At 34.6% G+C, this 18,385-nt stretch overlaps 1 protein-coding gene across 1 annotated transcript; it reads left to right on the top strand.

Moving 5' to 3' along the window:
- The first annotated feature begins 13,909 nt into the window (after nt 1-13,909).
- On the top strand, nt 13,910-17,613 carry LOC131047810 (receptor-like protein 33). The gene is made up of 3 exons (XM_057981598.1): nt 13,910-13,995; nt 14,087-14,427; nt 15,005-17,613. Exons 2-3 carry the CDS (start codon nt 14,088-14,090, stop codon nt 17,539-17,541), a joined length of 2,877 nt encoding a protein of 958 aa, XP_057837581.1. The 5' UTR covers nt 13,910-13,995; nt 14,087; the 3' UTR covers nt 17,542-17,613.
- Nucleotides 17,614-18,385: the final 772 nt, after the last annotated feature.

Genomic DNA, 18,385 nt, shown 5'->3' with positions numbered 1-18,385 from the left:
TTTTTTTAACATTTTAGGGGGGCCACAACGAACGCTATGTTATGTTTTTTGCATAAAAATAGGACCAGTTTTTGTGGCCCCCCTTTTTGAAGCCCTTAATCTCCACCATTTTCAAAACAAAAGACTCAAAGCACTCTGACTCTTGTTCTTGTTGCATCTTCAAATTTGGAGTGTAATTAGGTTCAATTTGTCGTTGAAGTTCAGACTTTGCTGATTTCAGAAAAAAAAAAAAAAAAAAAATTGGCATCGTAAGACCCCCTTTTGGTACCACAACTTGGTGCACATACCTCTTAGGAAGATGTTTGTGCCTTGCTTGATTATTTTTGTATTCATATAATTCTTGCAATATGATGTAGCCTCATCGAGGATGTTGGTATTGTTTCATGGCTGAGCAAGAGGGATCATTCCTTGCTCATGTTTGCATATTGTTTTTATGAGGCTATTAGATTCTTTTGTAATTTCACATTTTGGTTAATGGTTCGTTTGTGAATATTTTATGTGATCCTTATTATATGAGCCTCCTTAATGTTGTTATTGATGTTATTCTATTGTTTTACCCTAAGGTCTAGGTGCATTCTAGGGGGGGTGGGCTTCCAAGTATGATTGGGGTCGTGGGGAGTAGATAGCCAGGTTACCGAGGGTCTAGACTGCCATAATATCTCATTAGGATTTTACCTTTTAGTCAAATTATAATTTAATTAATTGATTCTAGGAGGGTTGGGTAATAGTAATTCACCATAATAAGATAAGAAATAGATTTGTGGCCTCAACGAATATCCCTAGGGTATTTATAGAGATTTAGGAATGGTTGAGAATACATTGGTGACCCAAGTAAGCTAATCTCCCTTACTCCTTCATGGTTGAGATGGCTCTACATGAGTATTATGGATTTTGGGACTAGTTCCCAGGTTCCCATTGTGATTGCATGCGATGACACTCCTTCTCTACATGTAAGTCCTACACCTTGAGTCTTGACCTATATCGAGTAGCCTTTGGAGGTCTTATGTTTATGTTGAGATTTGATTTATTCATGTGATGTATGAAGTGTTATCCTTTGGTTGTTGAGAGTTGGCCTAGATCTAGAGTGTGTGTGGAATCTTGTGTCATCTCCTAGCACGAGGGGTGGTTCCACATGGTCAGGTGGCTCGATGCCTTCTTCCATTGGGATGTTCTTCGTTGGATGTGAAGAGGTAGAAAATCTAAAGCCTAATGGTTAGTGTATAAACCAAATAAAACAAAAAATAATGCATTCAAATACACAAATAAACCATTATACCTTAGTTTCTACTCTTCCTCTGATTGAGCCTTTGATGAAGTGGAATGCGCCCAAATGCTCCACTTTATTAGATTGGCTCCAAGATGGGATAAAGATTGCTTTTCACACACAACACGATTAGTGGATTTGGATTGGATTTGGATTTGAATGATGATGAATATGGATTAGATGAGAGAAGATTTGGGCATTATGATGGCATGATGAAGGATTTTGATTCTCAAATGGATATCATAAGATTGGATGAAAAGTGGATATAGGGATGAAATGGATAGCATAAGAATATGATAGAAGTGGATATATAGATGAGGGGAAGAGACCCTAATTTATAGATTGGAGGAGGCCAAAATGAAGGGTTGAGATTGATTTGAGAGGGAGCACATGGATTGAGAGGACAAGGTGTGGGATTCAAGAGATATGCCATTAAGACATTTCTTGTCTCCACACCTCTCAAGTTTCATGGAGGAGAGCTCCCAAGTACATTGGGAAGAGAAAAAGGAATTAAAAATTCCTTGAAGAAAGGGGAGAGGAATTAAAAATTCCAAAATAAGAGGATGTGGGAAGAATAAATGGATAAAGGAATTAAAAATTCCATGGGAAGAGGATGCATGGGGAGATTCAAAGAATTTTAATTTCTTTGAAAGGATCAAGGTGATTAGGGATGTGCAAATGATTAAGGAGATTGATTAGGTGGCTTAATGAGTGATTAGAGAAAGTTAGGAGGACATGACATGAGGAGAGATAATGAGTGGAGGAATATGAAATTGGAGAATAATGATAAGTATGATTAAGGAAAAATTAATTAGGCTAAGTGAAGATTAGGGAAAGTGATTTGTAGGAATCACTTTAGTTAGGTCAATTAATTAAAATTAATTAACTAAGTGGGATTTAGAAGAAATAATGGTTGAGGTGACTTTAGAAGAATGGGGAAATAATTAATTTATTGATAAATTAATTATTGGACTATAGTGATAAGATTGATTTAATTTGATTTAATTAACCTTAAGAGGAAGGTAATTAACACAATTAATCTGGTTAATTATGTTGGCGGGCTTAAATTAATTAAATATTAATTTAATTAATTTTAGGTGTCTACACTTTGCCCCTCTTTGATATAGCATTATGAAGTGATGTTATATCAAAGAAGAATAAAACATAGTGGATGGAAAGAATAAGAACTAGTAGCATGATGCCCCAGTCATAGGTGAGATGAGGAAGGATGACAAGATAGGTAGTGGTATGCCCCCTCGAGAGGACATGTGGGTTCTAAGAACACGGGTGTGCTCTCAAAATGGATGAAAAGATGAAGATGATGAAGGGGGAAGGAAATAAATTGGAGTCTCTAAGATAAATGGGTGAAATGGGATGAATGCATGAAATGGAGTGGATGAGATTTCTTGTTGTGTAGATGTAGAGAGAAAACCTAGTTTGATATTGCCATAGATTATTCGCACCACTGATCATAGGAATCGTGAATGTTTTGAATATCTGAGGCATGGACTAGACTCTCAAACAATAGGTATCTCTATGTACACAGGTTTGCAAACATTGATGATGATGTAAATGTGAGACTGTAGGATCGTACAAAAGAAACCATAAAACACGCCATACCACCAAAAAAATGCCCCATTATACACCAACCAAGACATATTGACATATAGGTTGATCAAGGCAGCTTTGAATAGGTACAGTCCTAGGACACAAGATGAAAAAAATCATAGCGAAAAGCTCAATCATGCAAACAACCTGCACATGGCCAAGTGACATATCTTGCCAAGAGTGCGACATGGATTTGTCTAGGCTGCCATACATGGGAAGGATACATCCCGATGGGCAGGAAGATGGATTTGGATGAACTGCTAGACATGGGAAGGATGCATCCCCATGGGCAGGGTACGGGTAGATTGATAGATGCAAGAGACAAGATGGTTTGCAAGATCTCTAGGTGAGAGGATTGCTGCTTGAATTTGATTAACACAGTATGGATGGGTGTTTGCATTACGTGTGATTCAGTACAAGCTTAGATAGATGGGAAAAGATCAGTGTGATGGGGGTCATAAATGGATTGGATAAAATGGGAGGGGGATTGAATAGGATTGGATGGGATGGGGAATATGACATGATAAGATGGGATTGGTTTGTGGATATAGGATAAATGGAGGGGGACCAATGACAAGGGAGAACCAAGGCTTGGTAATAGGATGGATGGATGGGGAGATTGCTTGGATGGGGGGTGAAGGGATTAAATAGATGGATGGTGATAGGATATGGAGGACTAAAGGATAGAGGATAGGTGGAATGTGGATCCAATAACTATGTTGCAAATGAGGTAAATGCCCCAATTAAGGCTAGAAGGATGGTGAATAAAGATGTGTGAGATTGAAGGATAATGTGTGGTGGATACAAATGGAGGAGGAGTTTGGGCTTGCATTTTCCCAAAGCATGCACACATACTATTTTTTCATGATCAAGACCAAAGGTAGGAATGAGGGTTGAATTTGGATAAGATGAGGGATATGAGATGGAGGATATGGATAGGATAGTCAAGACCAAAGATAGGAAAGGAGGATGGACTCAGATAGGATATGGATAAAGGATAATGGATATGGATAATGTAGATGGTAGGATAGCATGGATGAATCTTGCCCCCAAGTGTAGAGTGCAAGAAGATGGTGGGATAAGTTGGTATTGGATAGACTTGATAAAAAAAAGTAAGGAGATGATGTTAGATGCAGATGAGGACAAGGACTTAGCAAATTTAGATTGGTTTGATGGATTGATTTTATTTTATTTGATTTTGCTTGGATTGGGTTGAATTTGATTAGATTGGATTTGGAACCTAGGTTAGGACAAGATTGATTTGGATTAAAATGAAGCCTTAGCCCTTGGATTAGGACTTAAGTGAGGCATAAAAGGATCCAAATGATTAAACCTTCTTATACTTAGGGTGGACTTGCGTTTCTAAGCAAAATAGGATGAAGTATCCAAATGATTAAGCCTTCTTCTACTTAGGGTGGACTTGTGTGCCTACGCAAAATAGGGCAAAGGATCCAAATTATTAAGCCTTCTTCTACTTAGGGCAGACTTGCATGCCTAAGAAAAATAGGGTGAAGGATCCAAATGATTAAGCCTTCTTCTACTTATGGTAGACTTGCGTGCCTAAGCAAAATAGGGTGAAGGATCCAAATGATTAAGCCTTCTTCTACTTAGGGTGGACTTGTGTGCCTAAGAAAAATAGGGCAAAGGATCCAAATGATTAAGCCTTCTTCTCCTTAGGGTGGACTTACGTGCCTAAGAAAAATAGGGCAAAGGATTTAGGGTTTTCATCAACCCAAATGATTAAGCAAAGGTACTTGGGGGAGATTCTTTCCCAAGCACAAAAATCCAATTGATGATTGATTAAAGATAAAGGTCTAAATCAAACTTTCATAAAGTGTTGACTTTGGATTAGGATTGATGATTGATGATTGGATTAAATTAATATTGGTTGATTGGTTGGGATTGATGATCGTTTGGATGGATGAAAACAAATTGGGAGGTTTAGCTCAAATGGAGATGAAATAGAGGTTTGACAGTGACAAAGTGGAGATTGAAGGATTTGGTTAAATGTTTGGTCAAATTTGGGAATGTTTTGGATGTTATCTACTCTTGGCAAGAGAAATCAAACAATAACAAGCACATTGGCCAAAGAAACGCTTTATGACAAGCGTGAAAGTGAAGGGGGTCTAGATTAGCCCAAAAAAAATTCACTGGTTTTGTACAAGATGAAGACACACATTAGACATACAACTTAGGCTGGAAGATGGAAAACATTCAATAGGCCTCTCACACAAGCGATACCTCAAACAAGCAGACAGATAGAGATTTTGGTAGCACTCACTTCCCCTTACAATGCACTCACTTCTCAAGCATTTCAGATTCTCTTACCCCAAAGATTCAAGGATCTATTAAATGGGGAATTAATGTCTCATCTTGAGTGGGTACATGAGAGGTAACTTCGGGGTACGATCTGCATCCCCTACACTATGAATGTGGGATTTTGGGCTACTAAAATAAGGTTCTTAGTGAAATTTTTGAGGGATCACCAATCCAACAATGGATTCTTGAAGCAAACCACTTAAGGCTCTAATTGAGCTTATCGGTGCAGCGAAGGCCCCCACATACGTTGAATTTACTCAGCACCTCAGTCGTTTGACCAACATATTTATATAGTGGCTCGAAAAACCCGCTTGAGATCGCATCGAGAGAGTTGATATCTACGATGTGTCCCAATTTGAGATACCCTTGTGAGGTGATCAAATCCCCATCGAGAATACCCCTCACTACAAAAACAAATATGGGTGTTGTTGATCACTTTTCTCTTACACCCAAGATCCACGAAGGCGAGGGGAGAGGATACTTGGTGCAATGGTGGGTCCACCCTACATGTGTGCAAGTGCACAAGACAAAAAAAAAACTTGTTCTTTTTAACCCCAAAATTATGTTTTCTAAACTAAGACATGAAAAGGAAATCTACTTTAGTGGAAAAACATGATTTTCTTTGACAAAACGTCTTGCAACAATGATTAGTAGTTTATGATAATTGATCTTTGGCATTCGAAAAAAAAGAAGTTGCAAACATAATATGATAATCCCAAAAAATATTTCAAAATCAGTTTCCTTATGCTTTTTTTAGGTAATTTCACAATAATTTTTAATAAAAAACAATTTCATATGCTAAAATTATGTGTATTTAAAGTTCAAAAATAAGGGTTGACTTTGAACGTGTTAAAATAATTTTTGAAAAATGATATGAAAAATATAATTATAACCCATTTTATATCTCTGAGTCCTCTTTCAAACTCATTTTGAATTTTTAAAATCTGACACCCGAACAAAAATTTATTGTTATTTTACGAAAACTACTTTTCTCACTAAGTGCACGCGATGATTCATAGGCGACGTGTTGATTCACGTGCGAAGGCACTGATTCATAATTTTTAATGAAATTTTTTTAAAAAAATTAAGAGGGATGTTTGTTCATTAAGTGCACACATTTTGATGCATGTGTAGGCATTGTTTGGTGGTGAACGCGCTGATGTGCAGACCGACGGGCGAACCGAAAAACTGCGAGCTAAAAACACTAAAAACACTAAAAACTCACACAAATGTTAGAAATTGGGACGTGAGTCCCACCAGGCATGCCAAAATGAAGAGGAAGAAAATATAAAGGCTAATGGTTAGTGTATAAATCAAATAAAACGCAAAATAATGCATTCAAATACACAAATAAACCATTATACCTTAGCTTCTACTCTTCCTCCGATTGAGCCCTTGATGAAGTGGAATGCGCCCAGATGATTCACTTGATTAGATTGGCTCCAAGATGGGATGTGGATTTCTCTCCACACAAAACAAAAATAGTGGATTTGGATTTGAATGATGATGGATATGGATTAGATGAGAGAAGATTTGGGAATTATGATGGCATGATCAAGGATTTTGATTCTCAAATGGATAGCATGAGATTGGATGAAAAGTGGATATAGGGATGAAATGGACAACATAAGAATATGGTAGAAGTGGATATATAGATGAGGGAAAGAGACCCCAATTTATAGATTGGAGGAGGCTAAAATGAAGGGCCAAGATTGATTTTGGGATGAAGGGTTGAGATTGATTTGAGAGGGAGCACATGGATTGAGAGGACAAGGTGTGGGATTCAAGAGATATGCCATAAAGGCATTTCTTGTCTCAAAACCTCTCAAGGTTCATGGAGAAGAGCTCCCAAGTACACTAGGAAGAGAAAAATAAATTAAAAATTTCTTGGAGAAAGGGGAGAAGAATGAAAAATTCCAAAATAAGAGGATGTGGGAAGAATAAATGGATAAAAGAATTAAAAATTCCTTGGAAAGAGAATGCATGGGGAGATTCAAAGAATTTGAATTTCTTAGAAAGGATCAGGGTGATTAGGGATGTGAAAATGATTAAGGAGATTGATTAGGTGGCTTAATGAGTGATTAGAGAAAGTTAGGAGGATGTGACATGGGAAGAGATAATGAGTGGAGGAATATGAAATTGGAGAATAATGATAACTATGATTAAGGAAGAATTAATTAGGCTAAGTGGAGATTAGGGAAAGTGATTTGTAGGAATCACTTTAGTTAGGTTAATTAATTAAAATTAATTAACTAAGCGAGATTTAGAAGAAATAATGGTTGAGATGACTTTAGAAGAATGGGGAAATAATTAATTTATTGATAAATTAATTACTGGACTATAGTGATAAGATTGATTAAATCTGATTTAATTAACCTTAAGAAGAAGGTAATAAACACAATTAAACCGGTTAATTATGTTGACAGTCTTAAATTAATTAAATATTAATTTAATTAATTTTAGGTGTCTACAGGATGCTCTCATGTGTGGATGTAGATTCTTATCTCTTTAGTTTACTGATGAATATTGTAGCAAATTGATGTATATGATTCATATGACATATGCATTTGTAGTTGAGAGCTATGCTCCTGGATGTAAGTGGATAATGTATATGTAATGATAGTTGATGTGTTAGGATATGGGTATGACTCTTGTAAGAGAACACATTAATGTACCTAGTTGTATCTTGTATATTGTTCATTAATAGAAAAGAGTAATTGGATGTATGGTTATTTAAGATGTTATTCCTTACTGTTATTTTCCTTGAAAGATTATGCTTTTGATATCAAGTGGGATGTATGTCTATTGCGGAAGGTAATGGTGGAAATGGAATAATAATGTTAGGATAATGAATAAGAGATTGGCTATTATGAACCTTTAAAATTGGTGCTTTGAAATGAATCTAAGGGAATTAATGGAATTTGGATTATATTGTTGGATATATGGTAGTTCTTTTATGTTATGTTATGGTGGATTTTTGTCATGGAGGGGAATATGATGTTATGTTCTTAGTGATATATAAGGTAATGCCATTGATATACCCTAGGGAAGGATGTTGTTGAGTTGTATTTATTTATGCTTGCGTAATGAAGTTCATATGATTATACTTTTATGTTTATGATCATGATGAATATGTGTATATCTTGTGAATGGTTGTTCATTGCTTATAATTATTTTAGCTATATGTGTGTTCCTTTAGTAGATAAAGTATATAAAAAAAAAAATATCTCTATTTCCATATTAGATGATTAGTTTTCTCTAGGTTATTTTGGCAGGCATTACAAAAGCCTATCCTTGCCCCCCCAAGCAAGAAGACAAGGATATATTAGGGGGAATACTCGCAGATTTACTTGGGAGAGATTATTCATAAGAGACGTTCCATTTCAAGAAAAGAATAGGTCCTAAATAGGGACAAATATGCATTCGCATGAAGGATAATTCCATGCAAGAAAGGATATCAAGTTGTGAATAGTGAAATCCATAAAAGAAATGGTGATACTTAACAGATGGGAGAAATGATAGAGGAGAATAAAGTTGCCACCCCAAGATATTTGAAATTGAAAAAGCACCACCTCTAATGAACAAGAGACCCCAATTAAGTTAACTACTTATGTCATAGGGTGAGGAGAAAAATGAGGGGGAAAGGAGTGCTAAGGCACTAACTTTTCACCTAGAAAGACAACAACATCTGTTGAAAGACATATACGAGCACGATCGTATTGTTCTTGAATAGATTCCTTAAATTATTTATATTTTCCAAGAGAATGAGAACCACCATGATAAAAAGACAATATCCACTTCCTTCTTTATGCATAGTGCTAAACTTTACAAAAAGAAAAACAACATTCTTGTCATACTTCAATTTCCCAAAGATTTTAGTAGCCAATTTTTCTTGATCATCAATAGTTGTATGCTTATTCTTTTGAGATTGAGGACAAGAGTTATTATTAGAAGAAGGATTGTCATTAATAATTTTTACTTTTCCACTATCAATAAGTTCTTTCATTGAGTTTCAAAAATCAGCACAACCATCAGCATGATGATTATGAGTTTGATGAAATGAACAAAAAGGAGTTTTTGAAGAAGGAGCACTTTTATGGGAACAAATAGTTGGTTGTCTTGCAAGATGATATTTGAAGTCTTGAGTCCTAAGGAGGTCATCCATAGGAGATTTATTATTGTTTCCTAGGGCTTCTATGGTAATTTGTGTAGGAGGGTTTATAGGGACTTGAATTCCTTGTTCAAAATTTTCAAGTCCTTGTCCTCTAAAACCTTCTTTGGATATTATGTTAAAGACACTCCTATAAGAATATTTTAATTGATAATGAAGGGGAACATTATAATAAATTTCTTTTAAGTTTGTAGTGTAAATATGTTTAAAAGGAATGAAAGGATTAGTAGATGAAGAAGGAATATCTTGTGAAATCTCTGTGATCAAATTTTGTTTCACTATGACATGGCGATTTAAGCTTTTCTCTCAATTATGAATCCTCCTATGAAGAGATGAAGGCTGCAATCAAATATGTATAAATTATATTAAGTTTGACAAAGAGGAAAATAAATCCATATCTTGAACTACCCTAGCCAACAAAACTTTATCAATTCTGTAAAGATTTGTCTCCCCATTTTACAAAGCACGGGTATCATAGTTTGTCTAAAATGGCATGTTGCAGGGGAAGGAAAATTGATAACTATTCTTTGGTAGACTGGAGTTGATATTGCTTTTCACTATTTTTAAAATGATTTAGTTAGAATGTAAATTTTTTCAACAAGATTGGTATGTCTTGAAAATTAAAACAAAAGGAACACATCTTAGAAGATTCAAATTAATTAGAGGAAGTTATTTGATGATATTATTAGCTGCAAGAGTCCTATTGTCATTCATACAATTTTCAAAATAAAGTCAATCAGTTAATCAAATGGATTTTTGTTTTTTCTAAAATTTGAACAATATTTTATTAATATTAATATTTTGTAAAATATGAATATTTATTATTACTTAATAGATTTTTATTGCAGACTTGCCAGTCCTCAATTTATGGCCAAACCTGTTTCACACTTCAAAACAACCTTAATATACTGTTGAACCATTTTTAGATATAACTTTCAGGTGCTCAAAAATCTATTTGATGATAAAATAAATATCTTTTCACTACTGACACATAAAGATGTTATCATTCCAATTGAATGCATTAATGTCTACTAACCCTTCAGAAGATGTTATTCTTCTCTGCCACAGACCTTGAAGCATAAAAACACCTCCATCAGTCCTCCCACTAACATGCAGAGAATCCAATGCAGCTTACCAATTCACTCTGTTACTTTCATTTTCATTTCATTCTCAAGTATAAGCGCTCTGGAGTTAAAATCTCTCGCACATCTTTCTGTAAAGTCAATACAAACATCTAGATTCTCAGTTTCAGTCATCTCGTCATGCATAATTCCCATTCATATGGACTACAATGCATTCATCGGTATTATAAAGAACCCTTAAACAAATTGGAAATGGACTCGTAGCAGACATATGGCAAAAGATTTATTTTGTATCAAAAATATTAATCTCAATGAAATTGGAAAATGTTTGTAGATCATTTAGAACATAAATAAGATTATCCTTTAAAAAAATAACTTCTTAAGGAATTTGGAAATGTATATTAGATTGTTTGGAGAATAAGACTTTTATAGGGCTCTATAATGTTAACTCCTCCAGGCAGTCGAAAATTTTGGGACTAAGTTTCACTAAATCTCAATTGTCTTGACTTAATGCTTTATGAATTTTATGTATATTTAAAATAAATTTAATTATGAATCAATTATAAATGCTAAAAAAATTGACAGATAAAATTGTTTACTTTGAAAAAAACATTATGTTCTTCAACTTACAATTTTGATGCAAATCAATTTGTAGCAAATAAATTAAATATAATATTTCTAATACAACCTCATAAAATTTAATTTGGGTACCTAAAAATTTACAAAATATTAAATTTAGACACCCACTTAAATATTAACATAATCTTCCTATATAACATGCTAACCGAGTTATACATCATATAAAAAATATTACCTAACTGGTTTAAATTTTTAAAATACTTTATAAATTTGTAACAATGACTCATACAATAGCGATCACAAAAAATGGTGGATGTATGATCAAATACCCTTGACCAAGACACATAAATCAATTGAAACAGACAAGTAAAAATAAATATTTCAAGAATAGTTTTTTCAAAAATAAAATAAATCTTAATTATAGACTCAATTGATTTTACTAATTGGGAAATATAGAAAAGTGGATTTTTCATATCTAGAGGTCCCATGAGAGCTTTTGTTGATAATGATACACAATACAGATATAGATAGTAGATAGGAATGGTAGTTATATGATAAAATAACATAAACCAAACACATAAATATCATATGAACACAATAATAAATGTAATTAAAACTTTCAATAATTCTCACTCAAAACAAATAAAAGCACTTTTACATGGAAGTTGAGGCAGTATTTAGGGCATAGTTAAATTTATTTTCAACATGAATGAGATTCTCTATGTTTAAGTTTTAGAAAAATATCTTGAAATTACATGTTGAGATAGAGAGAGAAATCTATCAAGAGGAATTTTAATTGTATGGAACTTATAAGCTTTGGTCATCTATCATATCTTTTCTAAGTCTTGGAATTTAAAAATAAGTGTTGTAGAGCAACAAAGTTCCTCTCAAAAGAGTGGAAGAATGGTTTTGTCTTTGTCTATTTTGTGTTACAATTGTCAATGGCCTAATATCCATGAAAGCGTGTTAGAAAACATTTGTTAAGAATTGATTTTTTCCATGAAATAAAATGGAAGACAAGGTTTGATTAATTTACAAACTTGATAATAACTAATTTATTTTCTAACATTGTAATATCTAGCTTAACTAAATGATAAATTCTCTAATCTTCCCCTAGCACCACATGAGCCTAATTCTGAAATGGAAAACCATGGAATGATGTGATAGACACAATAGAAAAGAACAATGTTTTGAGCTCATATCATACTATAGTAGCAGCTACTCCAAAGATTGATATTTGATTATCAATCAAGGTTTCAATAAAGGATCTCTAGTAAAGACTAACCATTGAAGTAAAAATGTGACATGACAACTAGTGGGTGAGTTTCAGGATCCTCAATGAGATTTGAAACTTGTGGCAAGTGATCAAATTTAAAAGTAAGAGAGCAGGTCAAACTCTTCTACAGATTTTTCGCAGAGTTGAAATCCTGAAAAATTAAGCTTATTAGCTAAGAGGTTATGCAGCTTATGGGGAGCTTATTTCAAGTAGAATTTCCAAACAAAAAAATAATACAATGAAAATATAGAACATATGATATTGCTAGGTATAGAAGTACAAGTAAATGATCCACATAGTGTACCATATATTGTCTCAATTCCATGGGATATATCTTTGTCTCTCTAATTCACTCTGAACTAGCCTAGAAGCATTTCATTTATATCAATATGAAATAGTAGTATTCATCCTTACTCTTAGTCTTATCCGTAGCAATACAAGTAAAATATTGTATCATTAACATGTTAATCTTATTGAAGGCATTCACAAAAATAAACATGCCAAATTATTGACAGAGGAATTAAGCACCCCTCCAGTAATTCAACTTGTTTTGGGTAGGTACAATTAATTCTCCCTCAAATTGATAATTGATGTTGTTGTTGTATCAAATGTCTGGTGTGTGTCCAGTACTTGAGATTGCAGTATAGCTATAATTATTCTTGGTTTTTCAATCTTATTCTCATCTTTTCCTTTTAACTCTTGGTGGAGCAACAATGCCAATTTGTTATTCTAATCTAAAAACAAGAATAATAGATAGATCTCCCTCCAGAGCTACCATCCATAGATGCTCAGACAAATTATTTACATTCACACCACCTAAAAAATTTCCAGCCTATAAATAGTTTCCTCGTGAAAAATCGATTACAATGACCTTTGCTTTATTGTCCAGCATCATCTAGAAAAAAGTTTGACATCTCCTAAAGAGAATAATAAGTAGAGAAGCAAAATAGAACACGAAATATCACTCAGTGTGGAAGAAAAACATGGTCTTGGGCAATTGCTTTGCGGGCTGCATCTATCCATATTATACCAGTTTTTCATTAAAGGAGCTTAAATAACCCAACTGAATTGATAGGCAAATATAAATGAAATTAAACTATGTAGGAAAGATTATGTTTAAAACTTTAAGATTAATTGAAATATTAATATCGAAAATCTAGAGCACAGATGTGAATGCTAACATAAAAATCGTACAAAAACTAAACTATCGAGTTGATGAAAGGTCATATCGTTACCGAATCTTTGTACCTTCACAATAATAATTCAACTAATATTCTAATAAAATTGACTGAAGGTGCGTAAACTTCCTCACAAAATAATATCTGCGACATACGCGCACTCCATGTGATTGAACATGCTTCTTAAAGTTGCTTGTCTTTCCTAAAATCTTATCCTAATGTCACAGCCGCACAATATCAATATGTACGTAACTTACTTTGTCTGCACCATCCATTATCAAACATAATTGTGTATCCATTATAATTTTAATGACGTCCAGCAGACCTAGCGGTCAAAATCATCCGGCTTTTTGTTTGTGTGGTGCAAAATCTTCCACCTTGTTATCTTGTTACGTTAGCTGGTAATACATATCAATCCCAGTCAATGCTGTCAATAGTTATTCAACGATTAAATTGCTGTATAAACTCCCATCTCTTGTTGCTCGATGCACAATCCGTTTTCAATCTTCTGTTTCCAGGTCTGGTGTAGTTTCTACACTTGCAATTCTTTTATTTTATCATTCCCTTCATTCAATGTTTGTTACATTAAGTGACTAAGGAAATTGGTAGGATGGGGAGATACACATGGGTGTTGCTTTTGATGAGCTGGAGAACTGCTATCATATGTTGCAACTGCAATAATATTGAATGTCTACCTAAGGAAAGGCTTATTCTGCTGAGATTCAACACTGAGGTTGGCAGATTATCTGTTTCATGGAAGGGGTTTAATTGTTGTGAATGGGATGGCGTTGAATGCAGCAACCTCACATCTCATGTCACCCAATTGCGCCTCTCAAATTTATTGCTGCAAAGCTCATCGGCAACTCAAACTCTCGCTCCTTTATTCAAATTAAAGCAATTGGAATATCTGGATATAAGCTCCAATGGTTTCACTGGTGTTATACCTGCAGGTATTTTGAGATTTTTTTGGAGCAGTTAATTTGAAAAGTGATTGTTATTGTAATCATTAGAGTTTCATCTTGATAATTTGTTTTAAATGAACTATAAAATATAAATTTGTGTTAAAAGTAAGTCACATTTGGACTGTTCAAAGAGGGGTTAGTAGTTAAGCTGGTAGAGCATTCTAGCAACAAATGGAAAGATTTAGATTCTGATTCCTAGCTATCCATATGAACTATAGCTCAACATATGATATCAGAACCAAATTAGGAGACCCCAGCTGATGGGCTTGCCAACCCTAGGACTTTGCCTGTGTTAATAATGATTCCGTAGACAACTGATTGAGATTGTTGTCTCTTTAACCCTTATCCTACACTGCGTGGATATAGACCTCCTCTTTTGAAAAATTTGTGTTATATAAAAATTGGGTACTCTGAAATCCTTACTTTTATCATTCCCATGATGGATCTGTTGCAAATATTTCGCAATATCACTCCTTAGAAAATTGCAATAAAATAACTTTAATGTCAAATGAATGAGATTATTTTTAATATTAGCTTTATTACTGTACTGGTGTTTTGCATGCAGGTATATCTCTACTCAAAGAACTCAAGCATCTCGACATGGGCAACAATTCTTTTGAAGGTGAGATTCCATTGCCGCTGGGGAATCTCTCAGATCTCCAATATTTGGATATTTCCATGACGGAGAAGAACGGATTCAAATGTTGGTCGAATTTAGAGTGGGCGCTGAGTCTGCCAAATTTACAAAATTTGTCGGTGAAGTATGTGGCCGTAACTAGTAGCGGTAAAGAGTTGGGGAATTACATCTCTGCACTTCATAATTTGCAATTCCTTGACATGAGTAACACCCAAATTTCAGGTCCAATTCCCACTGCTATCCTTAACCTCACATCCCTCACACATCTTGACTTTCACGGAAACAACTTTTCTTCCCCACTTCCTCTATGGTTAGGAAATTTGACTAGTTTAGAATGGCTTAGTTTTTATAGATGCAATTTGAGTGGTCCATTCCCCCTCACTCTCTCCACTTTACCTCATTTGAAATACTTGCGAATGGCTGACAATGAATTCCTAAGTGGAGATATCAGTGAAATTTTAGGCAGCGGGTGGCCACAGCTCACTCTGTTTACACTCTCTGGGTCTCATATAAGAGGACAAATACCGGCCTCCATTGGAAATTTATCCTCGCTCACAGATGTTACGGTGGTAGAGACCAAAATTAATGGACTCATTCCTGCCTCTGTTGGCAATCTATCTCTTATTGAAGAACTGATACTCCGGAATAACCTCCTGACGGGGAGAATTCCTCCCTCACTTCGTCGGCTTTCTAAGTTGACAACTCTGGATCTGTCCTACAATCAATTGAGTGGCAACATACCTTCCTGGTTGGATGGACATTCGGCACTCCGTAAACTTTATCTGCAATCCAATAAGTTGACCGGCGCCATTCCTACTTCTTTAGGACATCTCTCTCATATAGAAGTGATTGATCTCAGTTCCAACAGTCTACAGGGCAACTTCTCTCTTCAGGTTTTTCAAAATACCTCCAGCCTTGTTCGCCTTCATTTTTCATATAACCAGTTGACTGTCGATCTTAATCCTGGTTGGGTACCCAAAATTCAGTTTCAAGTATTAGGTTTGGCCTCCTGTAATATTGGAGGTTCCATCCCTACATTTCTTTTAACACAACATAGATTATTGGGTTTGGATCTCTCCAACAATAGTCTTGTTGGAAGCATTCCATCCTGGCTTTGGGATCTCAAAGTTGCCAACTACCTTAATTTGTCATACAATATTTTAGAAGGTCGGCTTCCTCCTATTTTGAGTGTAACATTGTTAACCGTAGATCTGAGGAATAATAGGTTGAGTGGCCCACTTCCCTTGCCCTCCCCGTCCCTTCAAGTTCTGGACCTTTCCCATAATGACTTCACCGGGGTTATCCCCAGCCAAATTGGTATGCTGATTCCGAAAATTCTGGTTTTAGGTCTCTCAGATAACAGATTATCTGGCAAGATACCATCTAGCATAATCAATTGTTCAGTTTTAACAAGATTGAACTTAGCAAATGCTGGTTTGGAAGGAGAGATCCCGTCCACAATGGGAAGGCTGTACCAACTCCAGACGCTGCACCTTAATGACAACATGCTAAAGGGAAATTTGCCACAGAGTCTTTCCAACTGTTCCAATTTACAGATATTAGATGCTGGAAATAATTTCTTGTCAGGAGAGATACCAAGTTGGATATCAAAACTCTCACAGCTGATGATACTTGTATTGAGGAAAAACATCTTTACAGGATCTATTCCACCTCAATTGGGCAATCTCAGTCATCTTCATGTTCTAGATTTGTCACAGAACAATTTGAGCGGATCCATCCCACCGGAGCTGGAGAAATTAGCATCAGGAATGGCTCAAGTCGAGAGCTCAACGGTACAATCTGAAAATGGCACGCCCGCATATTACAAGGAAGAGATTTCAGTTGCCAACAAAGAAACCAAGTTGGTATATGTGGATTCTATTTTGTTACTCATAACATGCATTGACCTATCTGCAAATCAGCTGTCAGGTATCATTCCTCCAACAATTGGTACACTTAATGCTCTACATATCCTCAATATCTCCAGGAACAATCTTAGCGGAGAAATTCCCCATACATTTGGAATGCTAGAACAAATAGAGTCATTAGACCTTTCCTATAATAAACTGAAAGGGAAGATTCCAATGGAGATGCAAAATCTTCACTTCTTAGCTGTTTCAATCATGTCCAATAATAGGCTCTGTGGCAAAATTCCAACGGAAGGTCAATTCTCCACGTTCAATGACGCCTACTTCTATGGAAACCCCTGTCTTTGTGGTTTCCCACTTGATATCAGATGTCCAGGATCACCAGGAATCATTTCAGCTGGAAACAATGAGGATAATGAAGAGGAAGAGGGAACAAAATATCCCTGGTATTGGTATGTTAGCTGTATGGCTACCTTTGCCATTGGATTTTGGGGATTGTTTGCACTACTGTGTGCAAGGAGGACATGGCGAACAAGATGCATCAACACGTTGGATGAAGCTGTCATTAGCTTTTCAGATTTATTCACTATGCATTAGAACAATGAGTGTCATGTAGTTGTAAATCATGTAGTGGTGATTGTTGAATACCGTCTTATCTTTTAAGTACTATTATAATACTAATGTTTTGTAATGGATAAATGAGTTGTGATAAAAGGTTGCAAGTGGAAGTGAACATTTTAATTGTCAAGATTAAGTTTGATTATAATTTTGATATTAAACATAATCATGATAAGGTTAGTGTAATTTGAGTTTGTTTTTTAAATTAATTTAGTAAAGAGTTTTAGTAGATTGATTATTTAATTTTATATTTGATAGTTATATCTCTAATAGTGTAATTGAAGTTAGTTATTTGGAATCATATTTTGAAAAAATAATAGAGAACTTCATATTAACTAGAATCACAATTTACAAATATAATCACAACATGACATAATTTTTGATATAGGTAAATAAAATTAGTTATTTGGAATCATATTTTGAAAAAAAATAATAGAAGACTTGAGATTAACTAGAATTACAATTTGAAAATGTAATCATGACATGAGATAACTTATGATTCAGCTAGACAAAAAAGATAATCTAATTAAAGGAATATAATTCAATTGGTGAGAAAGATAGTTGGTCATCTCATGTACCAAGATATTTCTTATTGTACTAATAATAAGGAGAAATTCTTAATACAAATTTTATATTGAAAACTAAGATAGGAGAAGTTCATAATACTAAAATGGTGAATAATGATCTCACAAAAAGGTTCTATTGATATATTCCTTATTTTCATTCTTTTAAATATTACTCTTGCTAATTTAAAACTAAAGCAAATCTATTGAAAAAATATAATATAATTATTCTTGAAATTGGAAAAATCAAATCTTAGTTT

This window comes from Cryptomeria japonica, chromosome 8 (assembly GCF_030272615.1).
Source record: "Cryptomeria japonica chromosome 8, Sugi_1.0, whole genome shotgun sequence".
Taxonomy (NCBI): domain Eukaryota; kingdom Viridiplantae; phylum Streptophyta; class Pinopsida; order Cupressales; family Cupressaceae; genus Cryptomeria; species Cryptomeria japonica.
The sequence above is the reverse complement of the archived record's forward strand: the minus strand, read 5'-3'. Positions and strand labels throughout refer to the sequence as shown.

What these genes read in the sequence shown, in the direction of transcription:
- LOC131047810 (XM_057981598.1), top strand. Translation starts at nt 14,088, where the DNA reads ATGGGGAGATACACATGGGTGTTGCTTTTGATGAGCTGGAGAACTGCT. An exon ending in CACTGGTGTTATACCTGCAG is followed by an intron (nt 14,428 to 15,004) that starts GTATTTTGAGAT and finishes TTTTGCATGCAG; the next exon opens with GTATATCTCTACTCAAAGAA.